Source organism: Chlorocebus sabaeus, chromosome 4 (assembly GCF_047675955.1).
Source record: "Chlorocebus sabaeus isolate Y175 chromosome 4, mChlSab1.0.hap1, whole genome shotgun sequence".
In the NCBI taxonomy this organism is placed as follows: Eukaryota; Metazoa; Chordata; class Mammalia; order Primates; family Cercopithecidae; genus Chlorocebus; species Chlorocebus sabaeus.
In genome coordinates, this window is record NC_132907.1 from 2,714,472 (window position 1) to 2,729,592 (window position 15,121).

At 33.0% G+C, this 15,121-nt stretch overlaps 1 protein-coding gene across 10 annotated transcripts in view; it reads left to right on the plus strand.

Moving 5' to 3' along the window:
• KIAA0825 (KIAA0825 ortholog) overlaps positions 1-15,121 on the plus strand; it is a 495,887-nt gene that overhangs the window by 87,827 nt on the left and 392,939 nt on the right. For 7 of the 10 annotated variants that reach the window (XR_012092698.1, XM_073014582.1, XM_073014579.1 and 4 more), the window contains 2 exons: positions 1,489-1,657; positions 4,656-5,325. Coding sequence is in view for 9 of the 10 variants with exons in the window: in XM_073014582.1 (XP_072870683.1) it covers positions 1,489-1,657; positions 4,656-5,325 (839 nt within the window). In the remaining variant the exon portion in view is untranslated. Of the gene's footprint in view, positions 1-953; positions 976-1,488; positions 1,658-4,655; positions 7,803-15,121 lie in introns of those variants that run through there. The other 3 variants (XM_073014583.1, XM_073014586.1, XM_073014584.1) reach the window with 3 other exon arrangements.

A 15,121-nucleotide genomic window follows, 5' to 3' on the forward strand; every position in this document is an offset into this window, starting at 1 on the left:
TCCATAGAAGTGCTTACATAAGTTAAGAAAATACATGCCAATCTCTTCTCAGACGTATGGTATTCCTGAATATGGCTGTCCCATCAGGAAACTGAGTGGCCTGTGGCCAGAGGAGGTATTGTTTTTCTTTTAAGTTCTTTGTTTTCATGAAAAGGCTCTTTGATTCTCAGAATGTATTTGTTTCAAGGTAATTTAGTTTGAATTCACTCATGCTCAGAAATCTCCTGAAAAGTTTTACTTAAACTTTTACAGTGTATGTTTTATAGGCATCCCACACCTGGATGAATTTCAGTCTTTCATATGACATCTATTTTAATAAGCGCTTGGTTTCTAAAGCCTACCAGGGTCTATCATATGGAACCTTTAATTAATAGCAGTTACCTTTTCAAAACACTAACTTTACCTCTTGGTAACAAATCTTTCTTAATATGATTAAGAGACAAATGCGTAGCTGTCAATTTTTGGTGAGGTGTTTCAACTTCAAAGGAATTTGCCTGTTTGAAAGCTTTCTTGAAGTTTAGATATGCTGCCATCAGGTGGTAGTAATATGTCATATCCCTGTGGCTGTGCAGATGGCACTCTGCTAAAGGTCACCAGTTTACCCCACAAAGATTTATAATCATCAATGCACATAATGGTATATGGAAATTAAAATAACATAGTATATCTGCTATTTTATCAACAGGAAGGATACATTGAATGGAAGTTTTAAAACAGATACGTATTGCAAGATTCAACTGGACATTTTTTTTTCTGTTCTTGATTTACTTTTTTTGGTGAATGAAGCATTTTATTTTATGCCTTATAAATATTTAGAAAATATGGAAAAGTAAAATTTAACACTTATCTAATTACACCCACCCAAATATAATTGCTATTAACCCCTTGATTCATTTCCTTCCAGTCATTTTTTAAATGCAATTTTTAGTAATTTTTGTTTCTGTTTTTTGTAGTGCAGTTGGATGCCAAGAAAAGGTATTTGACTGTAGTAACGTTGTGTATATAGCTTGTATACTTTATAACTTTTAAAATTATAAGCTTTTATGACTACTTCATGACTCCTTACTATTCTACTGATTGAAGTTTTTCATAATTTATATAGTCCTTCACCTCTTAGTAGATAATGTATATTTCTAATATTTACAATGTTCAGTATTTTATCTCTCCCTTTCATCCACTGCCTATCAAGAGGGCTATTACCGAATTGCATCTATGCTTGAATTTTGTTTCAACACAAAAGAATTTCTAGTTCATTTGAGTAGCTATTTTATATTTCCTCTATCACTTTTTTTCTGCCAGAAAATATGAACTTTCAGTTTTCAACTATGAATGTATAGTCTCTTTGTTATTATTTTCATATCATACGAATGAATTTGTAAATTGTATAAAACCAGGTACCACATATGAAGATTTCAGGGCCTGTGATATTATGAAATAAAGCCATTATCTATATCCTGCCAAAATAACTTTTTCTTCTCTTTTTTATAGCATAGAACATTGCATTAAAGAGATACAGTCCGAAATTAACAAACAATGTCCAGGTGTGCAGCTGCAAACAACAACTGACTGCTTTGAATGGCTAACTAACTATAATTACAGTACATCCGAGTCATCTTTCATTTCCCATGGAGACTTGATAAAATTTCTCAAAACACTGGTAAAGTGAATTTTTGTTTTATCATGAAGTGGGATGAGTAAACGGGGAATACAACTCATTCAATTTCTATACGTAAATATTTATTTGAGTGACCATATTAGCCTACTATACATAGGAGTTTGTATTTTTATGTTCCTACATCCCCCATATAATCCACTGAGCTATTTCTTTTAATTTTTAACTATGATTTTTATCAATAAAATAAAATTTTATGTAAATGGAGATTAAATATTATGATTCCTGGGTGAGTTGTGATATGATATATATATTATCCATACCACATAATGTATTGATGTGTATCACAGCTGTCTACCAGAAAAGTTCATATTCATTATATTTTTTATCCTTTCACAACTATTCATTTTTTGTATGCTCATTATTAAGCATAATAAAATCCCCATCAATTGTGTCTATTCGGCCTTGACTATTATTCCCTGCATTCCTAACCTGCAGTCTTACCCAGTTCCTTTCAATCAAGGTAGCAATTTATGCAAGACCACCAAATGACGGGAATTATTATGCTGGTCATTCTGGATACTGACCACCCTCTATGCTAGAGAAGTTTTTGTAACCTTCAACAAGAATAGTTATTTTTTCACACTTGTTTCTCCAAGGCTGGCTAGCCTGTAAAAACAGATTCCCAGAGAAGCAGCACAATTGTTAGAAAGAGGTATTTCTATAGCTATGGTTTTAATTTAATTTTGGGGGGAAAAAAGGCACTGTTTTTGTCTAAACATCAAACATTGACTAAGGCAGATGTGGAAAATATCTGGAGGTTGTAGATGGCTTAGGATGACAGAATCAGATGAAAATAGTTTTTGCCTGTTGTTATTATTTCAGATGTGTCTTTAATGTTTACAAAGTAATAAAAGGAAGAGAAAGGAAGACTGTGTGCCCTGAAGCCTTATTCTTTTAAGGAAAGCTCTCACCCATTATCTCCTGAAGGTGGATCCTTGAAGAATAAATATGGATATAGTTATTCCTTTACTTTCTATTAAGAGCCATGTGTATTGAATTTCATTAATACTGATGTAATAATGCTTTCTCATTTAATTAAAAGCAAAAGCTTTTAATTATCTTTTAATCTGTCACACATAAGTCATTCTCTATTCACTGCAGGGCAAAGGCCACCTTAGTTTTGCTCAAATTCATTAGACTGATAGGCTTGTCCCAGTCCTAGGTTTTTTCACATAATTGATCATGTTATTTTAAGGAAGGAACCACATTATTAAAACAGATCCAGATTTAAATGACCTTATTATCAAGTTTCTACATGCCAAAAAATGTCAGTCCTGACGGCATTTTTCAAACATCTGTTTTTTTCATAGAAAATTTTTTGTTAATTTTCTAGCAATTTAAATAAGAAACAGAGGTCCTCATTATGGCAGATACACTGAAGTTATTTTCAAAATTTAAGCAATCATGCTAAACATATGTTTTAGACCTCTGTAATCTATTATTCTTTGTTTAATCAAATATTTATAGTTATTGACTGACTTTAAAAAACCAAGGCAGTGGCACTAATATGACTCATTTGCTTTATAGAATTTACAGTAATGCTGATGTGTCATATCTAAGGACCTTTCTTTTCCAGAAGTATCAAAATAACTCAACAGCAGGAGAGGAGAGAGAAAGAAGCTACACAGAAGTCATGTGTACTTTGTGGCTCTCTGGAGTGTAGCAGAAAGAATGTGGATGAAGAGAAAGAAGCCAGGGATCCATTCTATAATTCTGTGCCTTACTGTATGTGACTTTTGAAAAGTCACTGAAGCATGCCTGATTTTAGTGTCCTTATGTATAAATTGGGTTTTCAAATACATATGCCAAAGGGTTATCATTATGAATAAACCAGGAAATGTTTGTATAAATACTTAAAAAGCATTTATTGGTATAATTATTGGGTGTAATTATTTATTACAGATAGGACATTAGACATTGCAAAGCTTACAATGAATGAGAGAAAATTCCTGGAATTTGTCTAGGAATTGTTCATAATTGTGAATCACACATAATGCGTTTGGTATCTTCATCAATAAGAAATTGCAAAGCCAGCCTGATTTTATGCCGCTTGGACCTTGCTTTCATTTCTCTTGTAATCAGCTTGTTTGTACCTAGAGAATATAAACTAATTTCAGTATTAGCTAAAATAGACTTAATTAGGAAAGTCAGCATGGAAGAAGAATGTGTGTGTCTAATTCAAAGTCCAAGAAAAAAGTAATTTTTTTGTCTCTTTCTATTCATAATTACACCCACCATTGTTTTCTGCCAGCACAGAAAATATAAAGCAATAATTTCATATCATCTTTTGGGGAACAATTCTGAGAGTATCTTTTTCTCATTTTGGGTTATTTCTTTGGAGAGAATTGAAATATTCTCAGATTAATTTTCAAAGTAAAATCTTTCTTAACACAGTTCTCAAAAAGGAATTTAAATGAAAGTTAAAATCTTTCAATGTATTAAAATTTACTTCTCAGAATGGTATATCTTAGTAACCCTTAGGCACATACCATATTTAAAGATCTATATTCTAGAATGATTTTAAAGCATTGTATTATGTGTTCACTTGGGGTTTTATAATAATAAGTATACTCATTCAAGCATGAAAATTGTCTACCAGGAATTAGGGGCATGATCTTGAATTTATTTTGTCTTAGGAATACATTTCAATCAATATTTTACTGTAGATTTGTATTTAGAATTTTTAAGCCACAGTTTTTATACAGATCAGGGTATATCGGGTGGATAACAATGAGGGCTAAAAACGATGTCTAGAAATCTAATTGAAAAGATAATCAGCTAGGTTTGAAATAAACAATTCAAAGTTTAGTAGACCATAAAAGTTAACATTCTAAAACATCTGAATTGGTTAAATTTCAAAATAAAAAAAAATGAGGAATTTTAGAATATTGATTTCAAACTGAAATTATGAAATTGTATATGACTATAGAAATCATTTTTTCGATTACACTTAATCACACTTCTAATGTTATTTCATTAGCAAGATTTGTTGAAGAATGAACAAAATCAAGAAGAAATGATATTGGATTTACTTTGGGACCTCTCCTGCCACAGCAGTGTTTCATTCCCGTCGACTCTAAGTGGAACATCTTTCCATTTCCTCTCTAGGACATCTCTTCATTCTGTTGAAGATAATTCCTCTATGGATGTCAAGTCTATATGGGATGATATAAGACTGCATCTTCGACGCTTCTTAGTGAGCAGATTACAAAGCCATAATGAAATAAACAATTCACAGCAAAGAATTTTATTGAAAAAGCAGTGCTTACAACAACTCTTGTTTCTTTATCCAGAATCAGAAGTTATAATCAAATACCAAAACATACAGAATAAACTGTTGGCTAATCTTCTGCAGAACTGCTTTCCTTCTTACAGCAGAGATTCAAATTTAGATGTAATAGTTCATGGATATCAAAGTACAATGCTTAAGTTATACTTAATAATAAAAGAGGATTTTAACACACTATGTGAAATTTTAGCTCCATCCTCAACGGTGAAATTCATTAAAGAAACTTACCTGGATACCGTTACAGAAGAAATGGCAAAATTTCTTGAAAATTTTTGTGAGCTGCAGTTCAGAGAAAATGCTGTTCGTGTGGTTAAAACAAGCAAGAGCTCCAGCAAGCATAGAGGAGCAGTGCATGCTTTGGGTTAGTGACATTTAAAATTTTTGTTTGTTTTGACTTAAGTCTTTTAATATGTTTAATTTTCTAAGATTTTTTTCTATTTGGTTAAATCTCACTGCAAACTTGAAAATTAGTAAATGAATGTAATGAAATTTTGCAGTAGACATTTCTCTTATGCATTTTTTTCTATAATTATAGTTATAGAAGTATTTTCTTTCTTGTTAAATTGTTAAAGATATTGGAAATATAAGCCAAAAATATTTCAAATAAGAGTTTAATTTCTCTTGATTGCATATGACAAACAGTATTTGTGAAACTGTGTGTGTATACACACATATATATAAGTGAGTATATATGCTTATACACATATAAGCTCCTTTATCTGCTTATTAAATATACACATATATAATAAGCATATATACTCAGTTATGTATATGTACATTTAGTTATATACATAACTCAGAAAAGTATGATTTTTAATCCATTGTATCTTCCAAAACCAAAGCATTATTAGGTAAAAATAATTATTGAAAATTTGTTGAAATTTGCAGTAACTAAAATTGGAAATTTAAAAGTTGTAATATTTTAGTCAGTCAATTCTAATAATGAGCAACTATGAAATACTATAATTATAAAATTCTGTATTGTAATTGATTAGGAAGGTATAACAGTTTAACTATAGCTATTTTTAAAAGTTTCTCTACTATTTTTTCTATAAGGATGTATACAAATAAAAGATGGTTTGGAAATTTCTATTTTATTCATAAGGTAAAGGAAAAAAAGGAAAGAAGTTATTGTGATATAATAAACTTTTCTTGTTGTGGTTGTAATTTCCTACCAGTGGAGAAAAATCAGGGTAAAAATAGGATTATTTCTAAAATTATCATTAGTTATGCTTTTATATAAAATCTGTGGTATATTTCTGAGTAAGTTCATAAACTATATGGCTTAAGTATTTGAAAATTATTATTTAGTGAATTATTATGGATCTTTTAATTTATGATCATCTTTTAAAAATTCCTATAGCTCCCTATACTTGTTCATATCTTCATTAATAAAATTTCAGATGACCAAATTAATGTGGTATATGAAATTTCAAATTGTTTAATATTTTGTCTTAAAATTTTAATTTTCCTCCAGAAGCTATATCACATTGCAGAAGAGAGATGCATCTGCCAAATTCGATTATGGCAAAATACAAAGTCAGTTAATTTAGGAACATTATGATTTTGCTCAAAGCAAATAGGCTTTTATTTTAATTGTTAACACATAAATTTTTAAATGCATCTCATTAGTGTGCTTGTTTTCTAAAATTTTTATATTCTCTGAAATAAAATCCAGCTTACTTGTAAAGTCTTTTCAATACGAAAGTTTTGTATGTGCTAAATATAGTTTATAACAGAAGAAAAGATCCATATGGTTGAAAATGTGTGTAAGTTGCTATGGAGTCTTTAGGGCTGATATTGAAGTGTTTTCTCATTCACGAGAGAAAACTATGTGTGTCCTCTTTAACACCAGAATTTGAAGCATTTTCCGTAAGGGTAGGTGCATAGAATCTTTCCCAAGCTCCTTTATCTGAACTTTGGTATAAAACAATAGTTAAGTGAGCACGTTCCATGTGCCAAGCGCTGTGCTAATGGCAACCCATTCCTATTATCCCAATTTCATGAACACAGAAAGAAACTTAGAAAGATTAACTTGCCCTGATCATGTTGTATGAAATCAGGATTGATACTTAGAATTCATATGCAGATCTTTCTATTTCTGGGACCCATGTTCTCAAGCACCATACTATTGGGCCTTGTCTTACAAGTGTAGAATTAAATGATCTGTCACCTGTAAAAGAAATTTCAAACACTGTTCAAGTGGGCTGTCTGCAAATAAATTCAGTTCAGCTTTATTGACCACCTACCATAAGAAAGGCATTTAGCAGCTGCCATGTTCTGTGGTAGACACAGTAAGGGGAAGAAAACTCAATGAGTCGCTACTGCTGCTGCCATATGAGAACTGCTAAACTAACTCAACAGATCAGCTATGTTGTTCACTAATATTTGACCAATGATCATGTTTTGTTTATTAAGGAAATACATCTTTGAGATGAGCAACAATGGCTTGAATAGGTTGTATTATATTATCTCTAATCTATGTCTGTATCTTTATGCTCATGAAATCTTTCTATTTTACCTGAAATTATAGAAAGGACAATCCTTAAGTAACAGCAACATGTATTGACTCAGACATTGATGTGCATTATCTCATTTAAACCTTCTAACCTACCAAACAAGGTAGATACCATTATTCATTATCTCCACTTTACAGTGAGGAAACTAAGACATAGAGATGTTAAGTAATTGCTCTAGGTCATAGAGTGAAGCCAGGATTCAAACTCGTTATCTGTCTGACTCAGAGCCCTTCCTGTATTGCTATAATCTGCTGACCAAAAAACAGGATAGAAGTAGCACATTTCATTTAAAAACATTTCTCTGAATCCTCTGTATACTTCTTCAACTTTAATGTAGTCATTGTTTTCTTCTCCAAACTATTTAAATAATTTAAAATAAATTTTAATTTATTTAAATTTAAATAATCCTAATGTAAATGTATATGATTGAAATGATTATAATTTCTATTTAGTGATTTTAAGCAGGCTTTGTATGTATGCTATAGTCTTAATGAGCTAATGTCTTACCTTTCCATGCTTATACCTTAATGAGCTAAGGCAGTTTGGACCTATTCAATCTTTAGTTGCTTCTGATTTTGTACTTAGGTTGAGGATTGGTTGTTCTTTCCAGAATGGCCTATACATTTTCCATCCACCCATCTGTCATCTATCTATCTGTCGTCTATCCATCTATCTATCTATTTATCTATCTATCTATCTATCTATCTATCTATCTATCTGTCTGTCTGTCTAATTCGATTACTTATTATTATGTATAAGACTTTACAAGCCTTTACATATTTGGATTCACTTAATCTTCTGAATAGCCTTTTATATTATTTATACTTCATATATGAGAATGCTGAGATTCAGAGAGGTAAATGTTTTCCAAGTCCACACAGCTAATAAGCCAAAGAAAAGAGATTTCTCTGTTTGCAATTATTTGGTATATCAGCTTGATATGCCACTAAACTCTGTGTCAAAAGCTGTGCAAAACAGTATGATAGTTAGCATTAAAAATAATTCACCACTTTCACTTTTTTTGTTTTTTTGAGTTGCAGTTTTGCTCTTGTTGCCCAGGCTAGAGTGCAATGGCACGATCTCGGCTCTCTGCAACCTCCACCTCCTGGGTTCAAGCGATTCTTCTGCCACAGGCCTCCCAAGTAGCTGGGATTACAGGCGCGCACCACCATGCCCGGCTAATTTTGTATTTTTAGTAGAGATGGGGTTTCGCCACGTTGGTCAGGCTGGTCTCCAACTCCTGACCTCAGGTGATCCACCCGCCTCAGCCTCCCAAAGTGCTGGGGTTACAGGTGTGAGCCACCGTGCCTGGCCACATTTTCTTTTTTAATCGTTACATTATTTCTGTCTTCTACACTGATTCAGTGTTTTGCTTTTCTTTTTTATTGATCATGATTCAGAACCCAGTTATGATTTGCTAGTGTTATTAACTCAGACACTCACTGGGGGTAGTTTTTATGATGTTCTTCTATGCTATGCTATGCTGGGCTATGCTATGCTGTGCTATCTGTGCCATGCTGTGCTATGTTATTCTACCAGTTGGCTGTTCGGGTGATTGTATTCCCCTGGGCACCCCAGAGTGCATTCTGTCTGCCACTAATTCAGGTTTTCCAGTACATATATTTAAAATATGGTGACAATCTCTCTAGTCATTTTTCTGTGATAAGGTACCGGACAGAAAATTTTATTTCATATAAGCTTGTCATTAGACTTAATCCACAACTTGGTATTGTATGGTAACTTTTTTCTCCTTTATATTCAGTTTTGAATATTTTGTTTCTTAGAGAGCATGTGCTGCTTTAATATTACAATACATTTAGAAGTATAACGCTTGTATGTTTTGTTATTTGAAAAAAAGATGAAATAATGTTAACATAAATATTACAGGATCTTTTTGATTTGACGATCTTTTATAGAAGAGAACAATATTATTCTTACAGATACTCTTACAAAGTTTCCAGAGTGATTTACGAAGCAAGACTTTCTCAATAGCCGATTTTGTTCATCTGTATTCTTATATAGTTTCTCTAATTTATTTTTATTTATTATTATTATTATTATTATTTTTTGAGGCAAAGTCTCCCTCTGTTGCCCAGGCTGGAGTGCAATGGCACAATCTCTGCCCACTGCAACCTCTGCCTCCTGGGTTCAAGCAATTCTCTTCCCTCAGCCTCCCAGGTAGCTGGGATTACAGAAGCCTGCCACCATGCCCAGCTAATTTTTGTATTTTTAGTAGAGACGGGATTTCACCATTCTGGCCAAGCTGGTCTCAAATGCCTGACCTCAGGTGATCCACCCACCTTGGCCTCCCAAAGTGCTGGGATTACAGGTGTGAGCCACCACACCCGGCTAGTTTCTCTAATGTTAGGAAAATTATTATTTCATAAAGGTTTATGCTACAATAATTTTTTCATTTAGCTTATAAGGCTTTAAAGTCAGAACAGCTTTCAAAAAGCTAGAAATTCGCAATTAGCATTTTGATTATAACCTAATTTGAAATTATCTGGAAAGTTAGATCCATATATACAATTGTACACATATCATCTACATTTCAGGAAAACCAGTGCCATTCTTATATTGTAATATTTTACTGTATTTATATTTGGACTAGTTATGTGATCAAATTAATTTTACTGTTAAAATTATATTTCCTTTGGATTTAAGTAAATGCTACATTTCTCAATGTTCAAAAAAGAAAGGATTATTTATATATAGTAAATTTCAGTTAAATAAATCCTCTGTATTTTAATATGAAAACATAGAATTAGGAGATTTAAATTCTAGGATAAACTCCATGACACTCATATATCCTATCTTTAATTTTTCTTGAGGTTATTGTTAGGTTGAAAAAGGAAGACTTAAGAGAATATGATAAACACCTTTGAATATTTGAAAGATTCCTAAAATCTGCACTGGATGAAAGGTTGACCTGAATCACCTCTAAGGCACCTTTTTTTTTTTTTTTTTCATAGTCCCTTGTTCTTTTAGTTAAGGAAGATTGGAGATGAGGGAAATGAATCCCTCAAGGAATGAAAAGATCCTTCAAGATAACAAAGTCCCTCAAACCAAAGAAACGATAGACTTCTTGACTAGGGAGACACAAGATCACTATTGGAAAGCAGACCAATCAAAATCCACTCTATTCTCTCTTCTACTCAAGTAGCTCTGACCATTTGAATGATGATATCGTGAAAGATGAAAAAGTATACTGAAGACAACTCTGAAAAGTTGGGTATTGTCCCTATTTTATAGATACAGAATCTGTGGTTTGGACAAGTTAAGTAGAATTAAAGTCTGGTGAAGGCTTACTTTTTGGTTTATAAAGGCAGTCTTCTCTCTGTGTCCTCATGTGGTAGAAGGGGCAAGGGAGTTCTCTGTGGTCTCTTTTATAAGGACACTAATCCCGTTCATGAGGGCTCTACTCTCATCACCTATCCCTCTCAAAGCCCTATCTCCAAATGCTACCACCCTGGGGCTTAGGATTTTAACATAAGAATTTTGGAGGGACACAAACATTCAGTCCACAACAGGGGAAATCTGAGTCTTTTACACTTAGGACTGTTAAAATTCTTGGTCTGAAATTACATTTTCTGAATATAGACTGATTTCTCTCAGGAGAAACTGCTGGCAACTTTCAGAGTTAAACCGATCATTCCTCTGCATGCCACACTTGAAAGTGAGAAAATAATCCTTAGCTTTAAAATGTCTAAAAGTTGTTATGGATTTCTAGTCAGAAATTATTTTGCCTCTGTCATTTTTAAAATTGCATTTCTATTCCTCTGTTTATACACATATTTTTAATTTGCTTCTAGTCTTACCAAAACACTCATAAGAACATGATGGTTGGGCTATCTAAATGGAGATCTAAAATTGCACATGTAAGGAAATGAAAAGTTACTTAAAATGATGTAGAATAAGTAAGTATGTTGTTGTCTCAATCAAAAACAAAACCTATCAATGTTTGCTTTCACAACTCCTTTTCAACACTGAATAGAGACAGGAAACCCTTGTCTATTATTTAGAAAAGTATAGTTTACCCTATTTCTAGTTTAGTCTCTTTTGTAACAGAACAATAAAGTACCCAAGTTAGCAGGTAAGTGCAAGTCAGAAATGAGAATCTAATATGGCCTTTGAAATTACGATGCCAGTGAAATAAAAAAGACTAAGTAATATGAAGTTTTGATGTTTAGAATTCTATAACATGGTCTTACTGAGCTCATCTAGAATAAATGGCTTTATACTGTTTGTCCTTCAAGGTAGAAATTAAGTGAAAATTTTAGTGTTAGCATTTTCACTAGCAAAAGGCACAACATAGTGTAATTATTGGAGTGGACAATAATCTATTCTGAAAAGAAGAGAAATTGCCTCCAAATTTTATGATGATCGTTGTCAGAGAAAGCTATGTTGTTAAATTGTTTTATAGTGCCCTCATACACCTTTTTTTCCAAACCGTACTGAAATCAATTATAATCATCATTGTTAACATTCTTTTTGTAGTGCAATAAAACAATAATCCTTCAGCTGTCTGAAGAGGGTGTACTTTTAATGGGCATTTTTCTTATAATTTTTCTTAGTCATGATCACAAAAGCCATAAAGTTCCCAGTTATGGTATATGGTTCTAGTTAGTGGAGGCCGGGCCCTGGAGAGAAATAGGAAAATGCAGCAATCACAGCCTCTTTAAGATTTAATAGCTGAACTCGAATGTGGAATCAGTATGTAAAAATGAGACAGATCTTTGCTCGAACTTACGGACAAGCTACTACTGCACAGATTTGGTTGAAGCTTTACCTCCAGTTAGTTTCTCTAAAGAGACTTGTGTTGTCTTTATTGAGTTTTAAGCAGTTAGTCGTAATATCTTTATTTGATTAAACATATGCAAATTTTGGAAGCTTTCTATGTTTATGGGCAAGTGATCCTCTCAGGCTTTGCCTTGTTTCTGTGACTCAGAGACAAGAAAATATAAAGTCTAAGTCCTTTCTATTTTTATGAAACCTATTTGTAGGGATTTGAGTTACAGAAAAGTACATACTTTCTTTACATTTATGACTATAACTAACAACAGGGCTACTAAATAGGAAATTTAGTGAAGATCACTCAGCCATGAACCAATGTAAGTTTGCTTTTAATATTTTATTAAATTTGATTCATGTGCCAAAGTTGTTAGGACACAAAAAGGGAACCAGAAATCAGACAGTTGTTTAAAAACATGAAACACCCTGATAAGGTTTGCATCCTTGTGGTTTTCTCTGATGCCCTGATAGTTCTTTAAGGTTCTGTCATTTTCAATCAACAGAGAGTACATGTGATCAGTATATCTGATAAACTTGTTAATGCCTCTTTAAAGCAGGATTCCCCGACCTATTCAAGTCAGACCCCCCTGCTTCATTTCAAGTATCATCTTGATAAGACAGAGCTATGTCACAGGCAGCTGTGTATAGCCAGCTCAGTCTACAACTAATTTGTGCAGGAAAAAATTAAATCAGGAGGTAAATTATTTCATGATTGCTCATTCCCAACAGAGTTGGGCATCATTCTGAAGAAAATATCAAATAATTGGTTTCAGGCCGTGTCAGACACATGCAATTCCCTTCTCTAATGGCTGTGTGTGGTAGCACCAGGCCTCAGGGGTCAGCAAGGAACTGGAAATAGCTTAGTGCCAGGCTGGGCAATAGAGAGACAGAGCACATAGGAAATGAAGTGGCAATAAGTGCAATCCATAGGGGAAATGTGCTTCACTTGGAGTTTAATATATCGGTTCAGAATCTGGCAGGAAGCCATGCAACAATTGTTTACCTTTTTGTCAGCATCTGCATCTGTTCTGTTTTGTAAACAGCACTTAACTCTCAGTCGGTAAATGCTGGAATCAATAACAACTGTTAAGGGATTTCCTTACTCCCCCCTTTTTTTTCATATTCTAAAACAAATGCACACTACAAACAATGTTTGCCTTAGATTAACAAGGAACAGACATTAACAGGGTCAAAGGGATTTGGTTGGGAACATTTTATAGCTTCTTGGGTGTACAGTAATTATATCTGTGTGATTTGAATGTATTTTGTAACCTATCCAAATTAAACTGTTAAAAAAAATTCTAGCAAGCAGTAATGAAGATGATTTTTTATAATTATCTTAAGTACTGTGTATAGAAAACTGCTGGCACCGTTTGTAATAATTTAGTTCTGTGCAATATTGTGTATTACAGCTGCTATGCAGAAATATTAAGTTGCCTTTTGCAGTTTTAGGAAATTAGTGATTATATCCAGCAGTACTAATTATTTTAAACATACAGTTAGTAAAAAAAAAAAAAAAATTACATACCACAGTGAGACATAAAAAAGGATTGATCTGTGACTAGTGCCTATAAAACTAAGTATATCATTAGTAAGTGTAAAAGAAAAAAGAACACTACTTTTAAGTTCACTGTCTTCAGGACAGACTGACTAGATGAATGCTGTCATAAATACAGCATTATTACAATAGTTATTGGCATCACTTAAAACTGAATATCACTAAGATCAGAGGAGCACGTTATTGCTAGTGGGATTTATGCATGCATCTCTTCATGCTCTACTTTGGAAATTTACTTCAAAATTTCCACATATACAATTGCTAAGTTGCCTTGTTTTTATTTTATTAAACTACTTCATATCTGATTTAACCTAACTGTAATTCTGTGTTCAGAACTTTGTTTTCTTCTGCTTTTCCTTGTATAGTAAGCCTTAAATCTTAGGCTTTTCCATTTTTTTTTTTCTCAGAAGTATGATTTCTTTGAATTCCCATTTCTCAGAATTATGATTTTCATTGGATTCCCATTAACCACAAATAAAATTTGAGAATTGACTAGGTCACTGAGTCAAGATTTGCATTCTTTTGTCTGTCTTTATTTTATATGTCAGTGTTTGGTGTGAATTTTTCAATTTTCTTAACTATCATTTTGCTAATTCACCTCTTTAAATTATCTTGGCCAAGTAATTTTTGATAGTCTGTCAGGTTTTTTGGGTTTTTTGTTTGTTTGTTTGTTTGTTTGTTTTGATACGGAGTCTCGCTCTGTCACCAGGCTGGAATACAGTGGTGCAATCTCAACTTACTGCAACCTCCACCTCCCGGCTTCAAGGGATTCGTTCCCCTGGCCTCAGCCTCCCGAGTAGCTGGGACTACAGGTGCGCACCACTAAGCCTGGCTAAGTTTTTGTATTTTAGTAGAGATGGGGTTTCACCATGTTGACCAAGATGGTCTCGGTCTCCTGAGCCTGTGATCTGCTTGCCTTGGCCTTCCAAAGTGCTGGGATTACAGGTGTGAGCCACCACACTCAGCCATTCTGTCAGCTTTTAATAAAATATATTTAATTAGAAATAAGAATTTGAGAATTTGGATAATATCTTTATTACTCCTTTTGAGACTAGAAGATACTTTGACTTCATTTTCTTGACTATTCATAATACTCATTTTTTTGGTATTTTGTTGTGTATGATGGTATTAGTATATCGTAATATACATACAATTACGAGTTTTATGCACATGCAAATTCATTGTTATCACCTCAAGTGTCTAGATTTTGGTGCTTTCATCATCATCATAAGAATTACAATCCATATTTCATAAATTTGTACTGAAACTGGTTTATTCCAATGAAGTGC